General features: G+C 40.1%; 2 protein-coding genes across 6 annotated transcripts in view; one reads left to right on the plus strand and one right to left on the minus strand.

Annotated features, from left to right (window-relative positions):
- Nucleotides 1-18981, plus strand: part of MCF2L2 (MCF.2 cell line derived transforming sequence-like 2) — a 148491-nt gene that overhangs the window by 61192 nt on the left and 68318 nt on the right. For all 5 annotated transcript variants that reach the window (XM_054282271.1, XM_054282272.1, XM_054282273.1 and 2 more), the window contains exons 9-15: nucleotides 63-177; nucleotides 834-953; nucleotides 1474-1665; nucleotides 2017-2208; nucleotides 2606-2783; nucleotides 11540-11643; nucleotides 13024-13112. In XM_054282271.1, the coding sequence (XP_054138246.1) occupies nucleotides 63-177; nucleotides 834-953; nucleotides 1474-1665; nucleotides 2017-2208; nucleotides 2606-2783; nucleotides 11540-11643; nucleotides 13024-13112 (990 nt within the window). The remainder of the gene's footprint in view (nucleotides 1-62; nucleotides 178-833; nucleotides 954-1473; nucleotides 1666-2016; nucleotides 2209-2605; nucleotides 2784-11539; nucleotides 11644-13023; nucleotides 13113-18981) is intronic.
- B3GNT5 (UDP-GlcNAc:betaGal beta-1,3-N-acetylglucosaminyltransferase 5) lies at nucleotides 16925-18061 on the minus strand. The gene has a single exon (XM_054282274.1). It carries the CDS (start codon nucleotides 18059-18061, stop codon nucleotides 16925-16927), a length of 1137 nt encoding a protein of 378 aa, XP_054138249.1.

Below are 18981 nucleotides of genomic sequence, written 5' to 3' on the forward strand. Positions count from 1 at the left end.
TAACTTAAAAGAAATTATATATAGGAAATAAGTACATTCTATTCATTATAATTTCTTAACAGGTTGTTGGCTCAGTTGGATGAAACAGAAAAGGCTTTTGATCAATTTTGGACCAAGCATCATCTCAAACTAGAACAGTGCCTGCAGCTTCGACACTTTGAACATGATTTCAGAGAGGTATTTCTTTGTTCATGCTGTCTAGCCTTCCCTGGTAAATAAGGTCAAATTCTACCCATACTTAGAGTATACCAGCAGTCCAAAAAGGAGGTTGGGAGAGAAGATCATTATGCAATAGGAAATGAATATTCAAAAATTAAAGTCTTGACAGCTTTCAGATGTCTTACAACGCTTGAGTAAGGCACAGTGAGGAAAGTGCCAGACTGTGAGGGCAAAATGTGGAGCACCACTAAGCAAATTTACCTTGATAAATAATTTTGCATTTAGGTGTGAAGTTATCAAACATAAATTCTTCTGTGATGGTAAGTCACCAATCCCACCAGAGTCAAAGGAATACAGTTCAGAAAGCCCAACTGTTAGCCTAGAGACTGGAGTAATACAGATTCTGAAGTAATTTAAGCTCTGGAGTTACAGGTTGCCAAAACTTTGTGGGCCTAATTAGTGAGAAGCAGGGAAACTCTTTGAAGAATAGTTGGTTGTTGACTTATTCCTTGGATTTTCCATTTTGGAACAAACTGAAAGGCTAAACTTGAGATGCAGACTTTTCTCAGAGATGTAGGAGAATGTTTGTTGTAATTTTTATCAGTATCTTGTGATGGGGTTTTGGGTAGGTTTATTTTGTTTTGGTTTATGTTTTTGTTGTTGCTGTTTTTTAGGTAAAATTAACATTGGATAATCTCATGGAAACACAAGCAGGTTTTACTGACATTGGAGACAGTGTGACTCGAGTTGAGAACCTCCTCAAGGAACAGAAACATCTGGAAGAGAAAGGACAGGTTTGCTCTCAATTTAGTATTCCAGCTGCTATAGACATGGTATTCTGGACACTTGCCACTCTCTTTTTTTTTTTGTGTCCAGATTTACTCTCTTCTCATGAGTCATTACTTTAAATTGCAAACCACACATCCTAATTTCCAGAAGCCAGGGTTGTTCAGACCCAGTACTTCCATTTAATTGCTTGGAAAACTAGGGGAAAAAGTAGGGAAAAACTTGTATAATGAATGTCCCCAGTATGTGAGAAAGCAGAAGTGGGCTCCATAATCTCAGTGGGCAACCTGTTCCAGTGTTTGGTCACCCTCACAACAAAAATGTGCTTCCTGGTGTTCAGATGGAACCTCACAAGTTTCAATGTACTCATTGACATGGAAGTTGGCCTTCAATTAAATATAAAGTAAGACATATCAGCTATATTAATATTCCAAACCTTTATCCCCAGGCTACAGCAGGGGTTACAGAGAAGGATTTTCTTATTATGCATGTAATTCTAACCTTGGATTTTTCTCATTAATTTCACAGGAACCTTTGGAGAAGGCCCAGTCTCTGGCTCTCCATGGAGAACAGCTCATCCAAAACAACCATTATGCAGTTGACTCCATTAGACCAAAGTGTGTTGAACTCAGGCGAATTTGTGATGACTTTACCAATGAGACCAAGAAAAAGTATGATATTTTGGGAAAGTCTCTTGAGCTGCATAAGCAGTTAGATAAGGTGAGTGAACCCTCTCAGATAACAGCTCTGGCAAAGTTCTATTAAAAGTGAAGGATTTTATTAGCTTAGGTAATTATGATGAAGATAAAAAATTATGTTTGGTTTTTCTCCATTTTATTCAGTAAATGTTAGTATAAATATTGAGCTTTGCATCAGTTCAGCAAGTTCAGTTCTGCACATGCTGATAGGGTGACTTGTGGGTAGGAATTATGGGCAGGCACACTATGAGTAATGTTGATATCCTTTTAATGACATGTTAGAGCAAATCTGTTTTTCATAGAGTAGAAGCAACAGCTGACAACTTGGACTGTCAGTGATGATAAGTCCTTCTTCCCCCACTTTTCCTTGAAGGCAAGCCAATGGTGTGAAGCTGGAATCTACCTCTTAGCTTCCCAAGCTGTGGACAAGTGCCAGTCACAAGAGGGAGCTGAAACTGCACTCGTTGAAATTGAGAAGTTCTTGGTAACAGCTAAGGAACACCAGCTCTCCAACCCGAAGGAGTTCTACAATCAGTTTGACATGATCCTCACCCCTGAAATAAAGGTAAAACCCCTCAGATGTGCATGTGCTCACTTGGAAGTTGAACATTTCCTATTACTTTGTCCATGAAAGTGTACTGGGCTATATATTTGAGTCTACTAAAATATGCCTCTTTCCCTACTCTAAAAGGGCACAGAGGTCAGTATTTGTGGCAGTAAGTTTTACTCATAAGAGCAGTCATGCAACACTTACGTCATTTTCTTCAGAGCAGTGCTAGGAACTGTTTGAGTCACCATGTCTTGGTCAGAGAAACTGTGATCTGGGCAGAATGTGTGGGCTGCAGTAAACTGCAGCACAGTGTGATGCCCAGCTCTAGTCTGAGTCTGATAATACAAGTCCTTTCTTCACTCACTCAGTCCAGCACTGACAACCATTTGTTGTTTGCCTTTTCTTTGTCAAGGCCAATGCCCAAAGAATTGTACAAAAACTCGAAGATGTGCAAGAAATGTTTGACAAGAGGCAAGTCAGTCTGAAGAAGCTGGCAGCCAAACAGACCCGGCCAGTACAACCTGTTGCTCCACATCCTGAATCTTCCCCAAAGCGAGCATCACCAAAGATTACCAGACCAGCAGCAGTAGGTAGGCACTGAGCAGCTGCTTTCAGACTCACACCAATGTTTTGTCCACATGGTCATGTTTGAGTTTTGTTATCAGAATGAACACTTGAATTTGATGTGCAGTGTCAGCCTCATAGGAACAGCTAGTAAAAATGAATATGAAATATCTCTCACTGCAAACATACCAACAAGGGTGAATCTAAAAAACCCACCAGGTTTCTCTTCCTAGGTCTAATCTGCAGAGTGCATTTCCATACTGTGTCTCAGTGTGTCTTGGATTGTTAATTCTCAAATCACCACACCAGGGTAGTCTATGCAAGCCTGCAATGCAAGCATGTGAACCTCTTTTATATTGCAGATAATGTAATGTGAATATTTGGCTTTCAAGTGTCATAATTCCTCAAGTTTCAATCAGATACTTGCAAAATTAAGGGTCCATTAGTGAGTGACGCTGACTAATTTGTGGAATTTTTTTCCCCCTCTACATAGACCTTAGTTCATTTTCTACCTTTCACTTTCTACTTTGTCCTCTGCTATCATAGAAGCTGAGCATTGCTTCTGTTTGGAAATTCCTGATTTGAGGTTAGCACGTGCATTTAGCCAAGATAGCTGTTTCCTGCAAAAGGAACAAGAGTGAAGCTAATTAGAAACAGTGTATCCTGGAGACCAGCTACCCTGTGCTTGGTAGCAGGAAGAGGTTGCCCCTTTGTAACCTTTAGGGCTGTTCAAAAGGGGAACCTTTAGTAAAAAGCCTTTAGAAACCCCTCTAATTTGCCCAAAGAACGTTCAATAAACTGCTTTCTCAACAGGAATCTTCCTGATGAGATGGATGGCCAGTAGCCTGAACATTTTACTTTTTAGGCATACCAGCAGAAAGTCACACCAATGTCCCTGTTCTCCTCTGCTCCCCAGCATTCATCCATCCTTTCTTCCAAAGGAAAATCATCTTTTCCCCATTCCCATGCTGATTTGACATCTGTACATTTTTCCCCCAAACCATGCTGGCTGTGTTTTGTATGTACAATTTCCACCTCAACTTTCAGCTTCTCTTTTAGTTTGAGGCAAGCTGAGAACACAATGCCTGTGAAGAGGTCCTGCTCTGCCACACACCCATCCTCCAGCACTGTGCTCCCCTCTTGCACTGGGGTGGGCAGTCAGTTTGCTGGGGTGGTGATTTGCCTTGAAAACGGAATAAATAGGCTGCAAAACTGTAATAGTTCTTCTTCCATTGCAAGAGTTAGAAAAATGCAGGGAGTTCTGGAGATCACACAGCCCAGTCACTGCTCCAAGCAGCACTAATTACAGCATTCATCAGATTGCTCACTGCATGGCCACTAGTGCTGAAACAAAGGAAAAAAAAAGTTGCAGAAAATGGGGTTATGGGGTCAGTAGGTCAGAACCAGTTAGTTCCTGTCAGTGGCAGCACAGTTTTAGGATGGCTTTTACCAATTCTGAAACTGCATCTTCAGGCTAAAAGCTAATCTTGCCATTCTGTTTATGCCTGCAGTCTCTTGAAATGTTTCTTGAACTTCTTTCTTGTCATTTTAGCACATTTGCAGATTTTTAGAATAAATTATTGATATAGATAGAACCTTATAGAACAGTCACTGGTTTATGACAGTGCTTTAAGTTTTGATTCTTGTTCATACAGCCCATCCCATATACCATCAGCTCTTTCACAAAAAGTCATGAGATGCTGCCTTGCTCTGTCCCTTGAATTGCAGTACATAGTTATACAACCCAACAGAGGATAACTGTGTGACAAGGCTTAGCCTTTAATGTCCTGTTGCAAAATAATAAGTGGCTGAAATTTATTTTAAAATAGTACTCTGGTTGTGAGGAGGTGCAAAGTGCAACCCAGTTCTGTTCAGACATTGATAAGCAGACTCTGCCATTTCATTCAGATTCTAGGAGGTGACTGACCAAGAGTACCTCTGTGCAAAGAAACAGAAGTGCCTGAGTATCTACAGCTCATCCAGGGACTCTCAGTCAGTGACTTTAACAGCCATGAATAGTACATGTATATTCACATATTCTTTATGAATCACTTTGGTGTTACCCAGTTGTCTGTTACAGAGAATCACACTTTGGAATTCCTGAGTGCCCTTTTCCTCAGAATGCCAAAGCACTTGGCAAGTACTGGTCAGTATTTTAACCTCTTTTTTCAGAAAGAAAACTGAAGCAAGTTAAACTGAGGAATTCACCAAGGTGTTTCACAGTCTGACTCTGAAACATGTCTGAGAATAGAAACAGGGACACTGAGTCCTATTCCAAGCCTGAAAATGAGGCTGTGAAATTCTGCTCTTCTTGAAGCTACTGTCTTTTGGACTTTCCTCGGTGTCCTTTCTTCACATTCATGGCGTCAATGCACAATCAGCATTTACTTATGGGGAGAATTTATTAAGCAACATCTTGGAAACTGAGAGAGGCTTAAGACACCTTCTTGAAACAGGTTTTGTAACTCATTTGTCATATTTTACCCAGGACATACCTGAATATTTCTAAAAGCTTGCAAAATATAATATGACAACAGGAAAATACCATGTTCCTATATTGTGTAAATAGAAAGGCAAGCAAAGTCAATAAAATGTGGTAAACAGAAATAGAAGACCAGAAAGAAAGGCTTTTATCCGCAGGCAGCAGTGTAACAATACCATGGCAGCACTGGGGTGGTTGGTCTGTGAAAGGAAAAGGAGTTACATTTGTTCCAGAATAGATTTTGTTTTGTTCTTCCTTGCTGACTCTCCTTTTTCCTAACTGGGAGCAGTAGGGAAAATTCAGTCCAATTCAGGGTGCTAATGGAAAAATCTTCACAGATATGAAGGCTCAGACATTAAACACTCCATTATTGTAACTTTCAGACTCTCCATTTTACATGGACAAATGTGTGGGCAGAGATGGATTTTCTGCACACAGGCATAGCTGATCCCATATCTGAGAGAAAGGGCAGGTTTCTGTTGGGGAAAGGACTGTCACAGTTTCATGTGCATGTCCTTATGGTTTCTGGTGACTCTCAGCAATCTTTTAGCTCAGTGAAGATCCAGAATAGCAGCTCAGAATTGACTCTCCTTTGGTCAACACTTTTATATGGGTCTGGAAACTTTGAAGAAAAATTTTACATTAATCCCAATTTTTCTTGATGCTTCTGGTTTCACAAGTGGACTTTCATATTTTGCAGGGACAGTCTGTTCAAGATTGAAGTACTAGTTCTGGAATTATTGTGATGCTGAAAAGTCTGTGGCAGCTGTATTTGGTGCATGTTTTAGCTGTGAGAACTTGATTGAATATTATTCACAGATCAACCCTGAAAAGGCAGAAAACTCTGTTGACCTTTTATAATAAGAGCTTTGAAAATATTTAAGTAGTATATATGACACCTTATTTTAAGGAGAACTCCATTTTCTCCCAGTGGAAGCTGCTTGAATTCTAATAGCTAAATTTGTCCCTATGTCTGCTGGGAGGAAAGAAGTGGCACTTGATATTTTTGCTCTGATTCACTTTTGAGGGTATAGTTTTTGATGATTTGACTACATATTTGTTCTCTGCATTTCTATGCAAAACACTTTAGCATGGAGTGAATTGGAGTAGGTCCACAAGGTCAAACCACACAAAGAGATGAACTACAGAACTGTAAAGGATAATACAAGCAATTAGAAATTACTGCAGTTAGCATTTATCTATTTTAATTTGCTTGTAATTCTCCCAAACTCTTACTCTTTGAAATGAAACTTTCCCAATGGCTATTCCCTTCAACCTTACATGTTCTTGGAAAATTTCAGTAAAAGGTGATTTGGCCATCTCAGTGACCATGGTTAGGAAAAATGTCTTGCTTTAGTTACCTTTCTGACAAGAGTTGGAACATGGCAGCACAAAGTGCTATAAAATATTCACCTAGAGAGTTCTTTGTGGGCAACATAAATGTGAAATACAGGAGCAGAGATGTCAAAATGTCTGTGAGCTTGTTAAACAAATAACATGTTTAACAGCACATTGCACATACAAAATCCATGATTCACCATACAAGCATCTTAGAAGGCCAACTTGGAATGCAAGGTTCATAGGGGGGAAAACACAGCTGGAGCCTTCTCAGTTCTTTAAATAATAAAATTTAAGCTGGTTCCATCTCAGTTAAATGTATACAACTGCTCATTGGATCCAGTCCAGCATTCCTCACAGTCACTAGTGCATAACACTCACTAACTAATAACATCTGGACAGAGGATAAAGGAAGAATTTCTTGCAAGAGTCTGGGGATGTGTGCAGGGGAAGTGAGGCTGTGGTGAGATTAGCTGACACAGAAGAGATGGTGTGTGTGACTCATGAATGGTTTAAGACCCACTGGTTTCATATACCAGTGGTTTAAGAAACCACTGGTTTTCTGGTTCAGTATATTTCTATAAATGAAGTTGTAAAAAGGAAAAGATACTTTCAGTTTTGTGGCTGTGGGATTGCTATTACTCTTGGGCCAGTCTGAGGAAACCAAGTAGTGTCTCCTTGTAGCAGAATATTCCACATCCAGAAATCTTGCTCTGTGCTTCTTATTTCAGCAGATTTTCAGGGGGCTTGACAGAAATTTTGCCAGAGAGAAGTCTAAATTATATTGCCTAAGAAGGGCAAAGTCTTTCTGCCCTAAGCCATTAAGTGACAAACCATAGCTGCTCTGGTGTTTCTTTAGCTGCCTAAACATTGTTTTGCCATCACCAGCATTCAAAATAGCAATTAAGCCACTAATTATCTTCAAACTCATGCTTCTGTTGTACAGCATGAGCAGCAAGCCCCAATAAAGTTTAGCACACTAGTTATTCCCGTGCTTGTTCTTGCCAAAAGAATTCAATTCTGCTGGAGGTGATGAGTGAGAATGCACAAACCCATACAGAAAACAGATGGGAGAACGTGATGGGAGAATCCCCCCCAAACCTGAATGTGAAGTGTGGTGTTTACTTGTGGAGGGCTTGGAATATCTTGTCTTGATTTGTAACCCTTGGCTATGGCCTCTTGCTAGCTAATGAGTTGCACTTATTCTAGCAGGAGCTAACTTAGAGCCACTTACCCAGGTGAACTAATCCAGCCGTCTCTGAGCACCTGGGAGCTGCCCACAGTTCTGTCTGTCCCTCAGTCTGTCCCTCAGTGGGGGATGCAGCCTCCACTGTAAGAGATCAGCACCTGAGAGTGGTGCCTGTGTCCTGCCACAAAGGAGCAGGGGGGAGAATGGGTGAAACCACAGCTTTTTCTCACAAGCTGCACAGCAAGTTTTCCTCACAAGCTGCACAGCAAGTTTTCCTCACTGAATTTATTTCAGTCTTAGAGGGGTGGAGAGACTGCAAAGCAAAACAGAGCACATGAGTCTCTGTCATTTTCTAGCAGCTTTAGGAACAGCACAGTCCACTTTACCATTTGCTGTGGGCTAAATAACACAACAGTGATTCCATACTTGTCATACAACTTGTTCACAAAAAACCAGTAAACAGTACTAAAGCCCCATTGGAAAAGTGTAGTGGTGCTCCAGGTGAATGCAAGTGACAGACCCAAACTCTGCTTTACAACGCCCTTTGACAATATTTGCTTTAAAAGTAGCATAAAGCAATTAAAAATATTAATGAATTCAAAATGAAATCATCATTATGTATCATCCAGGGGAGTACTGTGAAACAATAGGATGAAAACAACTCTGCAACCATGCAGACATTAGATCATTTCTAGCTCTCCTTTGTTCCTGTGCCTTTCTTTCAGTAAGCAATTCAACATTGTAATTTTCAGCTTCTTCAGCAAGACAATACTGTACTGACCTCAAAACAGCCAACTGTACTGAATTCTATGAGGGAGTTTCCCTTATATTTCCAGTTCCACAGTAATTATTGCAATAATAATTGGCAGGTATTTGGGCTGTTTCTTTCTGTACTGCTTCAGCAACTACTTAAATGCAGTGACATATAGCAATCTCTGACTATGGGCCAGTCAATAACTGAAAAATTCTCCAGAGCATAACCAAAGCAGTTTGTTTCCTGTTTTCAGTTCATTTCTGGTCTAATTGGAAAGGGAAGTTTGCTGTGTCAATATGAATCAAATTCATCTCTGAAACAGACTCAGTGGAATTTGACTGCTTTCATATCTTGTCTCCTTTTCTGAAATATGTCACACTGAAGAAGCCAAGACTCAAATTGTAAACTGACCTGAGAAATTTGCTGCTGGATCAAGGAGCACCTGCAGTTTAACTTCTTGTGAATGTGTCATCTTTCATTTAAATTGTGCTGTGCTCTTTCCTGCATCACCTGGAGCTGTCTGAGCTTGCAAGTTGTGATCCAGACATCAAAGTTGTAACTGATTTTCACTTTTTCTGCTGATTGCTTTCAGCAAGGGTTTTCATACCAATATCAACCATCCCTTCAAGCTACAAAATTTTCTGAATAATGAATAAGCCAACTTGGTATTGCTGATTATGCTCTTCTAAGCAAAAGTCCTCATGTTTTCTGAAGTTATTTCTGTTGCTTCCCTTAATTTCCATGACATATCCATTGTGAATTAGATTGTAGAGCAATCCAAGGGACTGAACTCAGATTTAGAGAGGGCAACTAGACATTGGCAGCATATCTAGGGTATTCAAGTGTGGCTAAGATTATAAAACAATATCTTGGTGGCCAAGTCTCAGATCTATTTTCTTTATGCTGATTTTCAGGGTATAAATAGGATAAAGCTGGGAGAAGCTCCAGGAGATAATAGTTTTTAGTGTAATATGTCTGATCACAGCCTGTTTTGTCATGATGGTGGTAGGTGAGATTTTATGTCTAAATAGAATTTCCAGGCTGCATCAATACAGAAAAGGGTGAATTTGCTGATGCTTACAGACACTTTACTCAGAGATTAATGGGAAAACACATAAAAGGATCCATTTGAAAACTTACCAAATATTCAGGTTTTGCCAGCAGTAGCAGTCACCCTCCCTGCAGATCAGAAAGGCATGAAGAAGTTTGACAATTGGGATCAAGAGTTTCCATGTGCTGCATCTTGCATCTTTTTGTTCCCTTGGTTCCAAAATGTCAGTACATTTTTGAGTGAAATAAAAATACCTTTGAGAGAACAAATACTACTTCAGGGAGAGCTTGCTTGGGGATAGGAAAAAGGTATTTGTTGAAAGTAGTGTTCAAAGTCAAAACAAATCCCCTGCTGTATATTCTGAAAGAGTGATGGGAGAGCCAAAAAGAGACATTTGCATTTCAGCTCAGTCCTGGGAACCACAAGAATTCTCTACCACTTGATTATAGGTGCTGGTGACTGCCAGATTTCACTGTTCCATTGAGGAAACTTTCTAGTATGGAGTCATTGTTAGGAGGTAACAGGCATGAAATGGGCATTGCCAAGTCCGTATGTCATTCAGCATTGGATAAATCCAAGATTTTGGGAAGAGTTAGAGACAGGCTGCTTTAATTAATTCTCTTCCCAGCTCTGTGATAAGGCTGTTGAAAAGACAGGATAGAAGAAATGTCAGCTTCCATTACTATCGTCTGTGAAACTGATATGTTGCCTTTTTAACTGAATATAATTTGGGTGCTTCTATGTGCTTCTTTTTGCCATTTTAAAAACTACTTTAAAGGAAGAATGCAAAATGACAAGGGCATTTGAAACTTTGTTAAGGTGTTTCTTTTACAAAAGTGTTCAGACCTCTCCTACATCAAACCTTTGATACTAGGTCCTCCTCATTCAAAGAAGTCTTCATCTTTTTTATTGTATCCTTCAGCTTCTCCCAAAGAAGAAAACGTTAATGACTATCAAGACTCAACACTTCAAAACATTAAACTTGGTGAAACTCTCTTAAACAAAATGTTGCCAGATGCATTTGAAAGCACCAGCTTTTATTATTAGAAAAAGTGCTTCTTCAATTATAAAGTTTTGCCAGAATAAAAAAGGACTTAACCTCAATTTTGTTCTTTGTTGCCTGACCCAGATTGTTTCAGCATTTCACCTGGCTTTCATACTTTTTTTCACCCATGACATGAATGTCTGCCCATATAAATTCAGCAATGAAGAAGAGAAAGAGTGCTGTTGGCCTTGTGCTTGCATGTGCTGTGAACTCATTACCAATCTAAAACAAAGATAAATCTATAACAGATATTATTTTCTACTCAAGCCAAATGTATGATTTCCCCTCTCATAGCTCAGTCTAACCCTTTGCTGTGTACAGCAGGCTCAGCACAGGTGCTTTTGTTGTTAAGGATGTCCAGGAGCCTCAGTGTCAGCTGAGCCTTTCAGAGCCTGCAAGGGCCCCAAAGCTGACACAACAGGGCCTATTCTGAAATAATATCCTCAGATTCTGTCCTTACACACCTGTCACTGTGCCTTGCTGAATTCCTGTGATTACTCTTTTGAGAGTTGTTCATGTAATGAAACCTTACAGGGAACAATCCTTTCATCCAACACCAATCAGCAAACCATTACCAGAAACAAAATTTCCTGGGAACCCACACAAGCAACACCATGCAAGAGGCAATTACCCAAGCTGGTACAGCTGGCTAACATTTACCTGTGCTGTCCTAAAGATGCTTTTCCCAGGGGAAGCCAAACCAGAGTAATCCTTTCAGTGTGGAGCTGAAGATGCCAGTTTGAGACAGTGCAGCACTGAACAAGGGGACCCATCCCTTGTTCCACCCAGTCCATCACTGCTCCAGCACAGCTCAGTTCTCTAAGCCAGGCCTCATTTACCCCTTTGCTCATTGCTTTTATTAGGAAGTAGAATTTTAACTTTAAGCACATTTTCTAATTCTACTTTCTTTTTTACTCTTTCAGCTACCAACAGGAGGTCTACAGAAATTTCCTGCCCTCCAAAGACTGTTTCTGAAGTAGACTTATCAAAAAAGAAAAGCATTAAGAAGACAAAAGGTGGAATTAAGGTAGGATTACTTGTAATTTGGGGACGTCTCATATTGTGAAAGAACTCAAAACCTCATAAATATATTTACATACCTATACTTAGAATTAAAAAAAAAAAAAAATTGGAGCATTGCTAACTTAATTCTCTGATAAGGACAAGCTACTTTAACCCAACTTGTCTGTTATCCACACCCCTGACCTGTTCATTTCATCTTTATTCCTCTGAAGCTGAAAGCAAAAATTAAATGCAGTCCATTTTCTGAAATGACCAGCATAGCCCACAACTTCAGCAATAAGCACAGAACAGTTACCAGCAGGAACATACAGGTGGTGTCCCCTTTGCCTAAACTCACAGAAGGTGACTTTAGAATTAGTTTTACTCTCATCAGTAATGCAGGTAATCAGTTGCATTTCTCCCACATAGTTAGGTGTATGCAGCAGTGTGGCATAGGCTTTATAAAACATCCATTCATTAATTTTTAAATCCACTTCTCATGACTACACTGCAATTATGCCCCCTCCCTATGCTCCCATTGTTCTAATAGTTCAGATGAGGATAGTTCATTACTGGATTCCATCATTATCATCAACCAGCTAAATAATTTAGCAATATAGAATGTAAGAATCAGCCCTTAGAAATGAAAGTGCTCAGGAAGTTGGATTCTGCTGGGATTTAGATATTGGCTTGGATTAACAGCAAACTCAGCAGATGGATTGTTTAACTGAATTTGAATAGATTGGCTTTTCAGTAAGTGCAAGTAATGCTTGCTGCTCTTAAAACTGCAGGCAAAAGGAGGAAAAGCCTGCTTAAAACTTGCCTGGAGAGCACTTGAAATGATCCAACTCTGCAAGACTGGACAAGGGAGTGTGAGAGTGTTATCAAAACAAACACTGGAGCTGTGCAAAAGCTCTGTTGCAGCTCTGTTGCAGTCCCTGTGCCCAGCACTGCCTCACCCAGCACTGCTGCTGGGACTCTGACACTTCTCAGAGGCACATGGAGGATTCCCACATTTCTCCACAGGGCATTCTACAAAGAACTCTGGAAATGTGAATTCTTTGGGTTGGTCTCAGACAGGAAATGAAAAAATAGTCTTCCAGAGTCTAAGGAACAGATTATTATGCCCATAATTATCTACACAATGAGATAATTCCCCTTCTGTGGTACAAGAATATGATGACTTTGCTTGGAGTAAGGAATGCCTCCATGCCAACACTGAGCAAAGATGGAGAATATAAATAGGAGATATTTCTGCACATCAAGAATTCAATTATTTGAACTTGTCTAATGACTTTCTAGGTTAGGTAGGATATGGTTTTTATTCTTTCAAAGAGTTAAAGTTCTCTAAATAAAAGCATCAGCAATTAAGTATTTTCAGTTTTAACATGTCCTTCTCATTCAGATTGAAGTGATGCATGAAGCCAGTCAAGGAGGATCCAGCAGAGTCCTGGTGACCAGTGAAAGTGATGAGAACTTGTCAACAAGAAGGAGGTAAGGCTGCACACATGAGCCACTATATATTTTTTTTCTTCTTAGAATGCAAATTGCTGCATTTGTAGTACATTCTCTACAACCTCTTTGAAGTTCACCAAGATTAATAAATAATTAGCAATAATGAAGTCACTGAAATGCTTACAGCCATGCATTTATACTGAGTCTATCAGATGGAAAAGCAAATAAGAGTTATCTTTTGTTCATGTTGGGGCTTTTTGGCAGGTTTTTTCCTCTTAGAAGCATTAATTACAAGATGTGAGGAAAGAAGTCATTAGAATAAGCCTTGCATGTATTTACAAAAAAACCCTGCTGTTAAAAGATCCTCTCATAATGTTCAGAATTTTCACATTTGACTATGTACCTCTCAGGAGCTTCTGGGTTTTTTAACTGCAAGCTCAAGTTTCTGCAAAAGCTTGAGAAAAAGATTATTAACAATGCATTCTAAAGCACCAGATACTTAAATGACTTACTTCAACAAAAATATCAAGCAAACCCAGTTTTAGCTGAACTGCAGTTTCTAGGCCAAAGGGAACAATTAAAAAAAAAAAACCAGAAAACAAGAAACCCGCAAGAAAACCCCCCTGCAAGAAGCCGAATGCCACAATCCTGACTTCATTTCCTTTGTTCTCTTCTTCACTATCATTTAGATAATTTGTGCTTTAGTTATGCCCCTGTCTTGTACACTGGAGTTACCTGATGCGAATGACTCCATTTGTAAAAACTCTAACTTGATACATTATGTCAGACAAATTGGAGAGACAGACAAATCATAATTATCTGAATTTAATTATACCCTATGAAAATACCATGTCTGGTCCCCTGACCATCAGCTACCTTTCCAAAGGTGCAAAGTATGATCTGAAATCTTGTGTAGACAGATACACATCTCCAGGGGAACGGCTGCCTGAAGAGAACATAGAAATTATAACATTAACAACAGGTACAGCTTCTAATACCTGGCAGTTTTATACAGCTTTAGACCTAGAAGCTTGGTAAACAAATTTGTGAGCTCTCTCCTTTCTTGGGAACACTAATTTTGCGTTTTGCACACATCAGGGGGTGGGGAAAGAGGAGCAGTTTGAAGTCTCTTGTAAAAGGGAGTTCAGAACAACACTTAAAAGTATCAGAACTGATCCAATCAGTTACAAAGAAAGCAACAAGAGATATTTATCTTTTCTGTATTCTTAGGTTTTTTTTAAAAGAAATAAGTCTGTTTATTCAAAACAAATTTTACAAAACAACTGTCTTTCTGTGGTACAGAGCAAAGTTTAAGAATAAATATTGAATATTTTGTATAAAAATTAGTAATATCAAAGGGAAACTGATGCAAACCAAACAAACAGATAAAAAAATAGCATTAAATATGCTGTGCAACAATGTCAAACTCTTAATGAGGAGTGACCATTCAGGCTGATACAGTTTTATTTGAAGTAAAACCTATCAGCCCTGCATTGGAGCACTGAGACTATTGTTAAAAAAGATTCCTGATGGAAGTGTACAAATCTTCATTTGTGTTTAGAACCAGAAAATATGAAGTTTTCTATGTCTCTTCTACTTTTTGAAAGGAGTGCCTTCATGCTTTCCTTTTATTCAACAAGCAACTTCTTTTCACTGCAGCAAAAGAAAATGCATACTACAAACATCAAGGCCCTTTTAAGATTAAGAAACAATCCAAACAAAGCTCAAACCAACTGTAAAACAAAGTATTTCAATGGTCAAAATGGTGATTTTCAGATAATTTTCAGCAACTACATTTAAGCAGCATTTTAGATGTTAGCTAGTTAAAGCTACTTAAAGATTACCTTACTTTTGCATGTATGAGTGAAAACAAATCCCAACACGTAGATATGCTAGAAGACTAAAGTCTTACTAGCACATTTTGCTTGCATACTGCATATGAAGACCCTCTTTCCCTTCAGTGAACAGGGTGGCTTTTCTAGCAGTGCAGTTTTGCTGTGCAGCTTTGTTGATTTGAATGGCTCACAAGAAGTCAGAAATCTGATGAAGCAGCTTTCCTTCAATATACAATACTTTCTCTATATGTGCATTTATTTTCTCTGTATGCAACAGGTTATAAAGATCTACATCCCCAGTACTATTATCCATTTGTTTAGGCAAGAAAGGAATTGGATTTGTTCCTTCTGAAGTATGGCTGTTATACTTGTCAGTTGTTCTGACACTGATAAATGATTTCTTTGTCAGCTCTTTATATGCCCCACATTTGGGACCAGTTAGGAACCTTATTATCTTCCTTCTGCAAAACCAGTGATAGAAAGTTACATGTTTGACTTGGCTCCAGTAACTACCTACCCTCCATCTGAACAGCTTAGAGAACAGTCAGCAAGCTCACTCCTGGATTGTCTGCACTGACAGATGCCATTATCCATTCAAACCAGAAAACCTGCAGCACAGCTCCAAGAGCAGCAGCAGTTAGTTACACCAAGTTTACTACTCACAGCTTCAAACTAGCAAGTCCTGTACAGCTGCCACAGGTTTGGCAATTAGCAACTAAGAGATCTGTCCTGAGAGTCTGTGGGAGCACCATGACTGAGCTAGGCAGCCTGCAGCTCTGGTTCTCTGCAGTATCTGTATGGCACCACAGGACAACTCATAAGGGCTGCGGTTTGCACATCACTTGGCTCTCTTTTGGCTTACAAAGCACAGGCATTCTGTTCCTTTGCAAGTGATATTAATGTTGAGACATATTCAAGGTACAGGAGTTTATGGACACCAACAACCCTGAAATTTTAAAGACAATTTTGACTTCAGAAGAAATATTTTAGTTATTATGATTTGTGTACTGAGTTTGTGTGAATCACCATGTCCCTATCCCTTCAATGCAAAGTCAAAGTTTGTACAGAAAATATCTTCCCTCTCTGTTAGTACAAGCATGAAATTCTGGTTTTTTTAAGGCTTTACCTAGCTCTAAGTAACATTCCCAGGGACTTTTGCTTGCTTTTCACTTCTAGAATACTGGAAAACAGAAGCATTATTAGAAGAAAACTAACTTAACTTATTTGCTTATTAAAGATTGGACTTTTTAAACGTGCTAATTCACTCTTTGGAAGACAGAGAACTATTAGCCCAACCAGTCACATGAGTGGTATTTGGTTTTTTATAGCTTCAGGTTCTAAAGGAGGTTCCTTTGTTATTTAACCACCAAGTCAGAGGGCATCCAAATACTGTTTCCTTATTTCAAAGATTTAGGCAGCTTTGAGAAAACAATTGTAGCAGGTCTTCACTTCTAGCACGCACTATTTGTCAGCTGTGCAGGTCCAGACTGACTTTGTATGAAGCACTGAGAAATGGTGAATATTTGACACTACCTTAAACTACTGTGATAGTCTCATTCATCAAGTCAGAAGTTACACTTGCCTCATGCTTTGAAAGGTCTACTCCATTCTGATATAACAGGGGGTTTTTTGCCACATGCCTTAGTTCACATAGCTTTTATAAAAACCATCAAGACTTACTGACAAGTTCAAAGAAACAGGTATTTTCAACAAGCATTTCAAAATCTAGAAGTCAAGTCCGTTATAGTTCACTTATAATCCAGACTTGCATCCCTTGAAGAGTGTAAAAGAACAGGCTACAATATAAAAAGTACAAATACAACAGGAGAGCTATTCCAATAAGTCTCTGAACAGAATCTGGGACCCTGGGACCATCTTCTTCCTCTCCCTCTGCCCACCCCAAGTATTCACGTGTAAATTTTACCTCTTTCCATGTTTACATACATTTTGGATAAACACCTAAAATGTTGTTGCTCTGTCTTGGCTCAGTGGATCTTCAATGCAGATATTCAAGTATTAAGAAAACGCAGCTGAACAAGGATACGTGTCCACATAGTACAGTTTACAGAGAAGCACAATATTGACCAGTCTGCAGTACATTCTACCCCAAATCCCTGAAGTAATCTCTTTAACTTTGGGATCTGTAGCCTGCTTCCAGAGCTGGCGAAGATCATCTACGTGTCCATGAGATGTCATCATCTTGTTATAAATGCAGGGATGATATGGAGCTTTTCCTTCCCCAGAAAAAAATACATGATATTGTGGTACAATTCCCACTTTATTGGCACAGAGACCCATGAAAACATCATCTATATAAAGACTTGTATTCAGAGTCAATGAAGCCTCATAGACTCTAGCTGCTACATCATTTGATATTACATATGCAGCTCCTGCTGTGTAGTCAGGGTAAGAGGGCCACTGGTACATTTCATATGGAACATAGTATTTGCTCCTCCTGTCTCTTATGGGAGGGGATCCACGATGGACACGACCAATCCAGAGATCTTGAGCACCCATTTGCGTGAGGCTTTGGAGATAAGCAATGAGATTTGGCATATGGATAAATATGTCATCATCTGCAGACATAATGAACCTGGCATGACGACAGTAGGCCTTCACCCAGCTAAACTGCAAAAGCAATTTAAGAGTGAGATTGTGAAAAGTATCCAAGAAGTCTTGCTGAATCAAATCCTGGTATTTCTGGTCTTCGAGCTCAAGTTCTCTTTGCTGCTGTGTTTTCTGCTCATGGTGTGTTGGGCGTCCTAAAGCAAAAAGGGTTTTAATGTTGGCATTGAGTTGAGAACGAACATACTTCTCATCACCCCAAGTCTGTCTGATTGCATCCCTTCGATAACGGTTTTCAGGAGAAGACTTCACAAACAGTAGGAGAAGGACATCCTGCTGCTGACATTTCTCTCTGTGGTTGATCAAGTACTGGTAGCTTGATACCCTGTTCAGGTTATCCCTGCTGATAGACAGGCTGTCATTCACAAAATGGTAGCTATTTATGAGGTATCTGTAGGAATAGGACTTCATATGGCTCACAATTTGATTATCAAACGGTATCCAAAAAATCATGAGACACAGTATGAAGCAAGTGGCACATAGCTGCAAAAAATGGCATTTTCTGACTCTCCTGGGACTAACAAACATTCTGATGCAGTTTTTATAATCCTTATTCTTGTTCAGGATCAGTGTTTTTACAGTGCCTGTGTTTTACTTTAAGAGCACAGTGTCACCCTTCAAGACCAGTGTCCCTTGTAAGGCATGATGTCTTTCATTCGGTATCCTTGTGAAGACAGCTTTGTTCACAGACTTCACAAGTCATCTTTCTCAAAATACGTTTTTCTTTGATTGAAAGAACACAGGCAGTTTTGAAAGAAGAGACTTGCAGATGAGTATTTTCCCTTTGGGGCATCTTGAAGCAAACACTCCAGCTCTAGTCCGAACTTCTAGTGTTTCTTTCCTTCATGAACACCTGCCAATTCTGAAGGGGAAGAGGAGAAAAGTTTAAGTGAGCTGTTATTAACACATTAGGTTTTAGGTTTGGTCATGGAAATGAGCTGACTTCTCAGTCACTGCCCATCACCACATACACACGTCTGTCCCACTCCTCAAAATAACAAAAAAAGAGCCGACTGGCAGCGAGTCAGAGGCGGTCAGCGCCCGGAGCAAGCTTGTGGAGGCCAGTGAGAGATGAGACTTGACGCAGAAACATCTTTCTTAGAAACCCCCAGTATCGTTAGCCGGCAGATGACAATCTATTAAAATTCCTTTAGGCCCGGAGAGCGCCGAGGGCTACAAACGGCCGGGTTTACAAATTGTCTTTTGGGCCGGCATCTGCCGAGCCCGGAGCCGGGCGGAGCCTGCGACTGCTCCCGGCCAGCGAGGGCCGGGCCAGCGCTCGGGGTCCCGCCCGGCCGCGCTCCGTGTCCCCGCCCCGCCACCGCCTTGTCCGCACCGCTCCTTCCCCATCAGCCCTGGGGGCGCCGCGATGGCCTCGTCCGCACCTTGGAGCCCGCCAAGCCCCGGGCCGGCCCCGCCGCTCCGCCCGACCCCGCCGGCCTGAGGGG

This window comes from Melozone crissalis, unplaced genomic scaffold, assembly GCF_028551555.1.
Source record: "Melozone crissalis strain CALT ecotype California unplaced genomic scaffold, PUWL_Pcris_2 ptg000034l_1, whole genome shotgun sequence".
In the NCBI taxonomy this organism is placed as follows: domain Eukaryota; kingdom Metazoa; phylum Chordata; class Aves; order Passeriformes; family Passerellidae; genus Melozone; species Melozone crissalis.

Bases quoted from the DNA above. Each gene is read 5' to 3' on its own strand.
- B3GNT5 (XM_054282274.1), bottom strand. From the start codon at position 18,061: ATGTTTGTTAGTCCCAGGAGAGTCAGAAAATGCCATTTTTTGCAGCTA.